We start from the raw sequence: 12,157 nt of genomic DNA, 5'->3' as shown, positions 1-12,157 counted from the left end.
TCATCGACTATTTAGTGCTGCGGTTGGTCAAAAGAACGTACCCGTCGTTTTGCAATCAAAACCCCGCCCATCTACATCTATGATTGGACGTTAGTTCAATCTGTTGAGCTTTAACTTCCGGGTGTTGTGTGCCGTTGCAAAACAGACCATAAAGAGCTGCTGAAAGGGCATCCATTGAACAAACACTGGAAGACGATTTTATTCAATAAAAGTAAGTCCTAGCTAGGGTATAGCCTAGACCGGTGCTGTTCTTCCAGACTTTAGAACCGTGGGTTTAAGTTTGCAGTCACTAGCTCGTCGTTTTCAGTATGTTTCAGCTGCAGCTCCGTATGTTGACTTGAGTACATTCAGGAGCTAAACACAGAGCAATGTTTGCTATGATTTCGAGAATATTTTTTCCCCGCACTGATTTGAGTTAACACGTGTTTCTGGCTCATGTCTGGTAACTTTTCTACCCAGACAAATCCAAGGTTAAACCTCCAACTGCAGCTTGAATTTGGATTATTATTAACGTTTCAGTTGTATTCACAACGGTATTGTCCTTCCAGTGTAGTTTCAGCGTGGTGGAGAACTGCGGCTGATGTGTTTGGCCATTTCAGACCACCCTGTTTCATTTGCTCCCTTCTGTGTGTCTGAAGTGATGCTGTCAGAGGTCCTGCAGGTGCTGCGTGGGGCAGGTAAAGTGGGTTCTGCTCTGGTCACCACCCAGGGAGAGCAGCTCAGATTAATGGCCTGCAACTCATCTGTGGGTGCAGGAGTCAAAGCTGCTCAGGATGTGGCTGAAGGCCTGCTGGCCACTTTTATGGGCAGCACCAATGAAGTGAGTGTAATAAGCTGTCTGTGACTGTGGGACACACCAAAGGTTTCGCTCGACTGCTCCTATCTTTGTCTAAATGCTTTCTGTCACGTTTGTGTGTGTGCATCGTAGTCTATAAAGGAAGATGTGTTTCCGGATGCAGAAGGCTGGGAGAATATGGACCCAGATGAAGCAGCCAGATGGGCGGTGGGATCCGAGTTCTCCCCTGGAACTGCAGAGCAAAGCCAAGAAGGAGTAGGACCGTCTTCAGGGATGCACACAGGTATTAAAATACCAAACTTGTGGTACCAAGGGAATCTAAAAAAACATGCCTGCAAGTCATTTAAACCTCATATTTAAAAGAAAGAGAAAACTCAGGCAGAAACTGAGAAATCTTTGAACTTGGTCTAAATATCTTTGAAAGCGGATGAATATAATGTTTTCATTATAACTGACCAACAGTGTACCAAATAAATTGTCCCTTTGGTCTCCATTAAATACAAACTGACTGACCCTCTCCTCTTTAGTGGAGATTTGACTCTGGAAGTCAAGAAATCTCAGGGCAGCTTTCCTTTTGACAGCTCTCACAATGTTTTAGATGTATTTCAGGATACATTGACTAGTATTTCCACTGGCTGTGGTTTTAAACAAAGTTTCTTTGAATATTATTTTCTCACTTCAGAATAGGAATGGACCAGTTTACAATTACCAATGGTTTGATAAAAATTAACCTTATGTAAATGTTTACATATATTTTAATGGTTGCAGCTACCTCAGATGTCCCCAGTGCTATTGCCAGATTCGATTTGCCAGATTTTAGAAACAAAAATGAATGATTAAGGATTCCTGAAACACTTGAAAGCTGATTGGGTATAATAGCGCAAACAAAAAGGGTTTGTGGATTGAAAATGTTACTTATGTTGTTGATATATAGCTTTCAATTAAAATATGATTGATTAATTACTGGCTCTGTAATTAACTTGATTCAAAAGGTTTAAGCAAGTCCCACCACTAATTTTTAGCTTTGTCTGCTCTACAAAAAGTAATGTTTGCACTTAATTACCAAAACCTTATTTCTTCAGACTGGTAGTGGGCGTTCCTGCTGAAACTCTGGCTCTCCACTGGTTTTACATTCATCTTTCCAGGATGTCCTTGTCTTGATGTTTAACCCAAGCTTTGTTTTTGTGGTCCAAAAGTTTTGAAATATATTGCTGACATCAAATGCTCAATAAACATGAACTCTCTGTTGCTCGTCTCTAGCAGCCTTTAAATGTCAGGCTACGGAAGAACAAGCATCGATTCAGCGTATTCCTTCTCTGTCAATATGGCACCACAGGTGTTACACTCTGATCCAGCAGAGTGATCGAAGTTATCACCTTCATGTCTTTATGCTGTCGAACATTTCCTGTTTCCTCTTATTCTTGGAACTCTTTCTGATCCAGGCACAGCTCCAGGTGGAGCGGGCTGGCCAGGACAGAACTCTCGCTTCCTGCACACCGTCCACAGCCATCGGCGCTTCTACTGCCAGAGCAGATCTGTCCACGACACGGTGGTGGCCAAGCTCACGCCTGAGGACATAAAGAAAGCCAGAGAGGCAAAACAGGGCCAGGCAAAACCAGTCAGACAGAAGGTTGGTTTGAAATGCCTGCGCTGTATATCACTGCACATTATACAATATTTACTGTGTATAGAGAAATCTTGATCTGAGCTAGTTTGTATTTAAAATGAGGTTTGGAGATGAATACCTCAGGGTGTTTTAGTACATTTAATTTATAATGTGGAAGCACTGATGTGTCAGTTGGAGCAGAGTAGTGCTGCATTAGATGAAATGCAAGCAAAGTCAGAACTCCACTTGTATTTCTTAAACCTACTCAGTCACATTTTTTTTCTCCTTTACTCGCACTGTTATGAATTACTTGTGATAACAGTTTTTTCCACCTTCTTCAGCTGAGTGAGCGAGCCAAGGAGAGGAAGGTTCCCTCCACAAGAATCAGCCGGCTCGTTAATTTTGGCGGTGAGAATAACTTGTTTTGTTTCTGTTTTGGCTCAGACAGTTTTTTTTTTTTTTCTTTCTGAATATTCATTACAAAGTTAAAATTCTTGTTAACAAGGGCAGTGTTATGTATTTTCCAGGCACAGTTCCATTTTATAGCACAACCAAATGCTGTAAATCAAATGCTATGATATAAAACTCAGAAGTCAAAATTACATAATATATTCCCTTTAAGATGTAAATACCAGATTTCTTTAGTGTCTTCCAAAAGTAATCATACCCCTTGATGCTTCTCCTATTTTGTGACATTAAAACCACCAATTTCAACGCAACACTAAAATTATTCATCATGGTGGTTTTAATGTCACTTGCAAGTATGTACAGTGTATCGCTATATATTGTATATTTTTTATAGTCAAAAGTGCTACTAATGCTGGCAGTGGTAACCAAATGCTAACAAACCTTATTGCCAGAATTTTAAAAACATTTGAAAAACGCTTGAACTCTTCCGACAGAAGCCTCAGCATTAAATGTTTGTGTGTGTGGCCCCTGCAGGACTGGCTGTCGGACTGGGCATAGGTGCCATCGCAGAGGTGGCCAAGCAGTCGCTAGGAGGGAAACAAAAAGGAGGTGAAGACATTCTCACTTCTCTGTTTAGTGTTCTCGCTGCAGTCAGACATTTCACAAACTCAACAGATTAATGGGAAGCTGTTGGGACTCTGAGAAGTTGGGCTAGCTTTGGATCAAGCAGTTTAACGAGCCTTTGAAAGGTTTAGGAGTTGAGCTCTGTGGGAATCACAGCTTGCTCTAATTTCTTTTTTCTTTTTTAGGAGTAATCTGTTAATATTGAGTATCATATGTTCTCAGAATGCATTTTGTAGCATGTCTGTTTTTATGTGGTGTTTCCAGAGATGAATGCCCTGATGGACTCGCCCTTCCTGTCGGAGGCCAACGCTGAAAGAATCGTCAACACCCTGTGTAAGGTTCGAGGAGCAGCTCTGAAAATAGGCCAGATGCTCAGCATACAAGGTACCCATTGTCACGGCTTCATGTGAAAATCTGCTCACAGTCAGAGTTGTTTTCCAACCTTGGCATGTTTTCCCTTTTCTCAGACAACTCCTTCATCAACCCTCAGCTGCAGAAGATCTTTGAGAGAGTCCGACAGAGCGCAGACTTCATGCCCACATGGCAGATGACCGTAAGCACGATCTATCCGTGACAGATGCAAAGTGACTGACTGAATCGAATGAATCACAGAAAAGTGTGTGTGTGTGTTTCTGTCTGAGTAGAAAGTCCTACAGGAGGAGCTCGGGCCAGGATGGAGGGAGAAGCTCTCATCGTTTGAGGATAAACCGTTTGCCGCGGCTTCCATCGGACAGGTGCATCATGGGGTGTTGAAGGATGGAAGAGAGATTGCCATGAAGATTCAGGTAGAAAACAGTTCACACAAACAGACATACCATCTTTCCCTCAATGTTTGTCTTAATTCTAATCTTTTTATTCTCATTTCCATCCCAGTACCCTGGAGTAGCAGAGAGCATCCAGAGTGACATAGACAACCTGATGTCGGTACTGAAGATGAGTGTGGTTCTGCCAGAAGGTAATGCTGTTAATAATATCTTACCACTCTTTATCGCTGCAGCATTTTCTTTTCATAGCATTTCTGGCTGCAATGCTTAATATTCCAAAAGCTACGTTGTTTCACTAACCAAGTTTGCTAGTGAGAGAAACAAAATTAAAACATAAGTTAGTTAGACTTGCAGATTCTTACAGATTACACACTAAAACACAGTTATTTTTGAGCAGGAACTACCTTTATGAAAATGATCAGCCTCCTTACAACCGCCAGTTTCTTCAGAAACTTGAACACCCTGATATGTGCAACTGGTGAAATTAAAAACTTACATAGGTTTCCAGTCAAATGTTCTCTAATCACGTTCTCCATTAAAAATGACTAGACTGTAGTCCATAACTCCTCTGAAATACGACATCCTACTTCCATTTCCATCTATTGTTTATGGTACAAACTGTTTTAATTTCCTGGAGATTATTACAAACTGCAAAATCCTGTATTTGTATTTTAAACATTATCAACACTTATAAATGTGTGTTTTTATTATTATAATTATTAGTAGTATTATTTAACTAACTGCTGTAAAATCATCTCTTAACCATATTTGTTTTTTATTGTCTGTAAATTGCACAAAGTCCCAGGAATTAAAAAAGTAGAAAATGCTGTTTGACTTGTTGGCTTAGACCTGAAAATCAACATTAAGTGTATTAGAGATGAGCTCATATGGGCACTGACTAAATCTTTTAATAAATAATCCTGTCAGTCACATACTTGGGAGGCTTTGTTTATACAATGATTTTCTAACCTGTTCTTTCCATTTTATCTCTTCAAACTTCCATTTTATACTGTTTAGAAAATGAGTTTTGATTTTAGTTATTTTATGATAAAAAAAAGAAGTAATCCCCCAGGCCATACTTTGTGCACACCTGCCTTACTGTGAAATGTGACTAAATGATAAAAAATAAAAAAAAAACTTAAAATTTATCAGTTTGTGAAGTATGTATGAGAACCAAAAAAAAAAAAAAGAAGTTCCTTCTTGCACCAGGAATATTAATAACGAGACTATAGCTGCAGATTCAGAGTGTTGAGCAGCATGCTGTGTAGGAACACAGAGCATCGCACTAAGTGAAGATGGAAAGCTTCCTTCTGTTGGCTCTTCTTGATCAACTAAAGGGAAATGCAAAACTAATGCAGTAACCAAATGCAAAAGAATTTTAAAATGATTGCATTTGATTACGTTTTTTTTTTTTTTTTTTTTTTTTATACCTATAACGATTAATTTATACAAAATTAATCATTATCATTAATGCTGTTTAGTTTTATGTCCAGAAGTTATTAGCCATTTTAATTGAGCTGATTACGTGAAACATTATTATTTAAATTTAAATGTTTTTCTTTCATTCAGTGTCATCACTGCAGTTGACCATGAGGTGGTGCTACAGTTGTACCAGCTCTCCAGTTCCACACCATCTATTGTTCTTTTGGGTTTTATCAACTTTAACATTTTTGTTAAACAGATGGAACCAAAAAATGCAAATAGAAGGAATGAGATGCAGGAAACTAAATGTTAGGATCATTTTCCAGGTGGCTATTTATGCTTTAATTAATAATATACAAGTGTCTTTTAGAAATGTTGTCTAGCCTGAAACATTATTGTGGCATCAGGTGTTGATGAGGGTTAAAGACAAAATCTTCTGCACAAAGTCTTACTGATTCAACTCCTTCTTTTTTCCCACACACATCATCTGAAATGCCACATTCAACAATGAAGTGAACGGTTATGCTCTGGTTGTTTTTACATGCTGAGTTTTGCTCCACTTGTCCACAGGACTGTTTGCAGACAGCAGCTTGGAGGTTCTCCAGAGAGAGCTGGGGTGGGAGTGCGACTATAAGAGGGAAGCAGAGAGCGCCAAGAAGTTCAGGTAATTTTATACGTCTTAGCCACAAAGCGGTTTGTCAGTGCACTGACTTGCATCATGTCAAATTCAAACCACTTTTTCCAAACTCTTGTTAAAGATTTATTTATTTTTTTTAATTATTTTTTGCTGTTATTGGACAACACATCTCTGGCCTGCAGGTCACTGCTGGAGGGTGACCCATATTTCCAGGTCCCAGAGGTAATCGGCGAGTTGTCCGCACGCAGGGTGATATCCATGGAGCTGGTGCAAGGAGTCCCTCTGGATTGCTGCATAGACCTGGATCAGGAAACGAGGAACCAGGTACAGTTTGACTCGAGAAGCACATGGGTTTTAGGCGTTGGAGTGAAATATTTGTATATTTATTTGCAAAAATTGTTTTTGCAAGGATGCAGTGATCACAAGCTTTGCTATATCTGCATCTTGCATATAAACAAAAGTAATATGAATATCTTGTCATCTAAATGCTGTTGTTTTGTTTATATAAATATATTTTTTTTCCCAAGGATGATCCACTTTGTTGCAAAGCTTTATGACATGACCATCAGATGCATTTAGGAATAAAATCCTTGTCTTGTTTCCTTTGCAGATCTGTTACAACATCCTGCACTTATGTCTGAGGGAGCTGTTTGAGTTCAGGTTCATGCAGACTGATCCAAACTGGGCCAACTTCTTTTACAACTCTGAAACCAACAAAGTGAGGAATCTGCATTTGGAGAATGTGTTTAACACAATGGAACCTTTTGAACTCGTCTTCCTCTGATATGCAGCACGAATCCTAACCCCGATCCTTGTCTGCAGGTCGTCCTCTTAGACTTTGGAGCCTGCAGAGGCTACCCAGAAACTTTCACAGATGACTACATCCAGGTATGCTGACTGTTGTGAATCTCAATACATGATTTATGAAGGAAGATTTTCTCTGAATAATTGAACACTGAGGATCTGACTACCAAGGAAACTCATCCATGTAGACATTTTGCAGCTGCTAATGGCGCTAATGCAGTTTCTGCAGCTACATGATGGTTTTGTCAGGACTCTCACATCATGTGTCCAGGTGGTTTATGCAGCTTCTGTTGGTGATCGGGACACCGTCCTGTCCAAATCCAAAGACCTGAAGTTCTTGACAGGCTTTGAGACCAAGGTGGGCTGTTTTAATTAAATCTGCTGCATCTGCTTTGCTCATTTATTTTTAATGTAGTGTTTTCTTCAGCCTAATCTGACCTTTGTTATTTGCATTCTGTGCTTGATGTCATTTCATACCTCCCATCCTCTTTTCCAACTGCCTTCATATGTTACTGATCAGAACAGTTTAGACCAAAATTGAACTCAATATTAAACCCAGTGTGGTGGAATTTACCACTACACACCAACCTCAACACACCGCGTGGATGATTTGCAGGCTCACCTTTTCATAAGACAACAACTCTAACCATATAGCTAGGGCTACAGTAGAATGATTTTGATCAAAGGATAATCATGTGCTTGGATGGCCCAGTCAAAGTCCAGACTTAAATCCAACATATAGTGTTTTGACACCTGATAGTCCTGAGACCAAAATTGCAACATTTGTTTCATTTTCAGCTTGTGCCTTTGGTTTTCATACTGCAATGTCAAACAAACTAAACCCTTTGAAAAAAACATTTCACCCCCTCGCCTGTGGTGGCACTGCACCAAAAACCACTGATGGAAGTGACACAGAAACCTCTGAAGAAGGCGCTGAGCCCAACAACAATGAAGTGTAATGTGTCACTGAAGTGTTTAGTGTCACTGGTTAAAAAAAAAAAAAAACACGATCCATTTCTTTCGCCTCACACTATTGTTTTGGTTGTATTTACCCAGAATGCATGCGCTGTAGTCTGGTTCTTGCTTTTGGAATGGAATGATATCCAGTCCACTTGGCATTCACATATACATTCAAACCGCACCAGAGTTCACTTCAACCAAACCAAGACCTAGGTTTTTAAACAGAACAAAGTTCACTGTTTTTGGTCCACATCAGAGTAAGATTGCACATTCACACCTCCCCAAATGAACCAAACTGTCTAGGCAAACCGACTAGCCTTCGATTTAGGGCAAAGTAAACAGGGATCTTAAGGATCTGTGGCAAACTTGAAAACTGATGTTCACACATGCTGTCAATCCATTCTGACTGAGGTTAAACTAACTTGCAAAGATTTTCTTCAGAACTACAAAAATGTAGAATCAGTGCAAAAGACTTGCGGATGTGCTTGCACCTCACTTTAAGATGCTCTTTTTTGTTGTTGGTCTTGCACTTAAAATTCAGTGTATTGCATTGAGATTTGTGGCTGTAAGGTGGCAAAATGTGAAAAAGTTTAACAGGCATTAAAGCTTTTGCAAGGCACCGTAGATAGGGGCATGAAGAAGAGACAACTTAACGTAGCTTCTTGTTTGCCATCAGACCTTTAAGGATGCCCATGTTGAGGCTGTGATGATCCTTGGCGAAGCCTTTGCGTCCACCGAGCCCTTTGACTTTGGCGCACAGAGCACCACGCAGCGCATCCAGAACCTCGTCCCCATCATGCTGCGCCATCGCCTCACTCCGCCCCCTGAGGAGACTTACTCTCTCCACCGCAAGATGGCCGGCTCCTTCCTGATCTGCTCCAAACTGAAAGCCAGCATACCCTGCAGGGACATGTTCCTGGACGTGTACAACGCCTACATGCAGAGGAGGCAGGCTGAGAGAATGGCACCGGCCAGCGCCTAGACAAGCTGAGGGACCATTGTTCTTGCCCTAAATAAGCAGGAATCGCTGTGCTAGAAGAATTAGCCTGAGGTGGAGGCTCTGGACTGGACATCTTCAGCATTGATAACCTGCAACATGAGCCATCTGAGGTTCAACTGAGCTCCTATATAGACGATAATGTAAAAATGTCATAGTATTCTGTTGAATTACTGTAAAAAAAACTGAAGCAAATGATTCAATTTACTGGTGAAACAGTTTTAAATTTTATTTAACACAACAAACACGTCTCCTCAAGTGTTTGCCATGATTTAAAAAAAGAAAAGAATGCAACTTAAAATCTATTGACAGCAAGGCCAGTCATATTCCTGAAAAGAAAATGTCTGCCCTCCAAATAATAGTCTCTGCAGAGGATATCTGATGCTGCCAAAGGCTTTCCTTTGTTGGAGAATGAGTCTGTGAACAAAGCTTTCACCTAAATGTGATGCCCGCCAGACTGGATGAGCAGATTATCAGAGGAATTAGACGGTCTAATGGAAACCTGCAGAATAATGGCCTTTCATTATAAAGTCTACTTGCCATAAAACTCCAATGTGCTTATTTTAAACTCATTAGCGACATTGTGTCTAGAGAATATGTTATTTCCTCGTATGCTTTCTTTTTGTATAAATAAAATGCAAGACTTATTGAGGTGTCTATTTAAGGGTTGGCCTTTTTTTGTTGCTGACCTTGAACGGCCGAAAGTCGAGGTTTTTCTTGATCACAGATTGATCTTTCCATTTCAGCTTTTAGAACCCAACTGTGGAAACGTCACTAACTGGAGGCCATATTTGACCCCATGGTTTCCTGCAATTGTCTTGCATCGACATGCAAGCATAATTACAGGCTTAGATACTTAAGCCTTGAGATAATGGAGGCATTGATGGGTCTATATTCAGAGAAGCTAGCCATTAGAAATTTTAAAAAAGGATGACTGGAGCATGTTATTGGTGTGTTTGATTTGTATTGGAAACCAGACCTTAGATCTGGGAAGAATCTTGTGCTAGTTAGGTATTATGTACTTCATATGTAAGCTGTGAGTAAAATAAGGATTGAACACATCAGAAATGTTCTAAATAAATATATTTTAAGTGCAATTGAGACTAAATTATCACCAGATGTCAGTAACAACCCATCCAGTCCAGACATGCCAAAAAATAAATAAATATCAATGTTGATGCTAAAGTCCAACATGCTAGCAAGCGAAGCTTCAGCACTCTGAGGCAGCTGTTGCAAAAGAATCAGACATCCTAGCTGTGGTTGTCAGGGAAACTGCTTACAGCTCAAACCAGAAGTTTACACTGAATGAAAAGACTTTTTTTTTTCTTCTGTCTGAAGTTAAATCAGACCAAAACTCTCTTGTTTTATTTATGTCAGTCGTGATTATCAAAATTTGTATTTGCCAACTACCACAATAATAAAAGAATAGGTCAGAAATGTATTTGTTAATGTCTTCAAATGTAAAAGTTTAAGTGCATTACTTCAATATTTGGTATTATTTGACTTGGGTCAAACATTTTGGGTTTCCTTTCACAAGCTTCTCATTATATTTTGCAGAACTTCCATTCCTCATGACAGAACTGGTATAACTGAGTCAAGTGTGTAGGCTGTCTCACTTGTACATGTCTGGGGAGGAAGGGGGATTTGGAAAGCTCAATTATCCGAATCATGTTTTTGGACTTTGAGAGGAACCAGGAGGACCCAGAGAGAACCAGTCTATTTAGTCTATTTACAGGGAGAACGTCCAAACTCTGCAGAAAAATTTCAGACGTGGATTCGAACTTCTTGCTGCAAGGCAACAGCATTACACTGAACCACTGAAAGTTTATTGATTCAACTGTAACAGCTTGTTTTTTTTTTGTTTTTTTCAGTTTATGCATTCCTTTACTGCATCTTATTAGTGCTCGCTGTAAGCCTCGCTCCACTGAGGTAACATCTGCTGAGCTGTTCCTACAGTGTGTCAGGCTCTTACACAGCAACAAAATCACAGGTTTATTTTTTCAAGCTCTGGGAATCAGCCACAGTTAATGAGTGCAGCACATGTTGAGGAGGGAGAAGAAAAAGTACTTTCTTTTCATGTAGTTTCCTTCGATGGAAAGTTGGAGCGTTCCTTTGCGTGTGAGAGGCAGCTGGCCACGCTTCATTGGAGCAGAAACAGCTCTTTTTTTGTTGAATTTTGTCTCTGAGCTTTTTATTGGTGCTTTAACTTGACCGCTTTGAAGTCAGCTCCACTAAAAACCAGCGTATTAATGAACATTGACATTGTGCAAAGAGGATCATTGGGGAATGGGAAAAACTCAGATTGGGAACTGAAAGATAACATTTTCTATGGACTATGCCAGGTAGGCCTAACCAAAGCATCTTCACTCACTTGTGTGCTGTGTCCTGTGTCTGGCTTGTCCGATCTTTGAATAGGACTTCTTGCAGATGTCTAAAAAAAAACATTTCTTATATTTTTTTGCAAAATAAAAAAAAAAGAAAACTTGCTTTCTGGATGTCTGTCACTATTGGAATTTCTGTTATTCCATCTTTCCATTTTTAGATGTTGCATTGAGCAATGCTCCAAAAAGTGATGTGTTTTATAACCTAATTCTATTTTTAGCATCTCCACACCTTTATTTTCCTGACCTGTCTGCTCTGTTTCTTGGTCTTCACGATCCTGTTGTTGGGTGAATGTTCTCTGTCAAACCTCTGAGGCCTTCACACAACGGCTGCTTCGATTGAATGCTTCGATTAAATTACACATGGGCAGTTTTTTTTCTTTAGTTTGGTGAGTTTTAAAGGCAATTGGTTGTACTAGATTGGTTTTGGTCTGTCTGAATCTGTGTGCATGCACGCCATACTTTTCAGATTTTTGTTTTAAAAATTGTTAAAAAGGTACATTATTTTCTTAGTTTTTAGTCTATCACATAACATATATTATAATCAAAAGCATATAACGCACTCTATCTGGGACCTTTGTACACTTTAATACAGTATTTTTTTGGAGGAAGGTGAACTTCCCTGCAAGTAAGACGTATTACGCCACACGATGGCGCAGTAGAGAAGCTGAAAGCGAACCCATTCCCCTTCTTTCTTTCTTTTTTTTCTTCTTCAATTTTTTTTTTTTTTTGGAAAACATCAATGGGAAGCTTGGATT

General features: G+C 39.7%; 1 protein-coding gene across 1 annotated transcript; it reads left to right on the top strand.

Moving 5' to 3' along the window:
• Positions 1–102: 102 nt before the first annotated feature.
• LOC106943257 (aarF domain-containing protein kinase 4-like) lies at positions 103–9,677 on the top strand. Its single transcript, XM_015026578.1, has 16 exons — positions 103–211; positions 639–820; positions 929–1,079; positions 2,239–2,426; positions 2,744–2,810; positions 3,345–3,419; positions 3,699–3,818; positions 3,902–3,987; positions 4,079–4,219; positions 4,308–4,389; positions 6,191–6,284; positions 6,440–6,581; positions 6,868–6,975; positions 7,080–7,145; positions 7,333–7,419; positions 8,698–9,677. Coding segments are annotated over exons 1-16 (1,896 nt in total). The 5' UTR covers positions 103–210; the 3' UTR covers positions 9,004–9,677.
• Positions 9,678–12,157: the final 2,480 nt, after the last annotated feature.

Source organism: Poecilia latipinna, unplaced genomic scaffold, assembly GCF_001443285.1.
Source record: "Poecilia latipinna isolate Pla-1442-1.1 unplaced genomic scaffold, P_latipinna-1.0 Scaffold5056, whole genome shotgun sequence".
NCBI classification, from domain to species: domain Eukaryota; kingdom Metazoa; phylum Chordata; class Actinopteri; order Cyprinodontiformes; family Poeciliidae; genus Poecilia; species Poecilia latipinna.
Note: the sequence above shows the minus strand (reverse complement) of the source record. Positions and strands in the feature narration are given on the sequence as shown.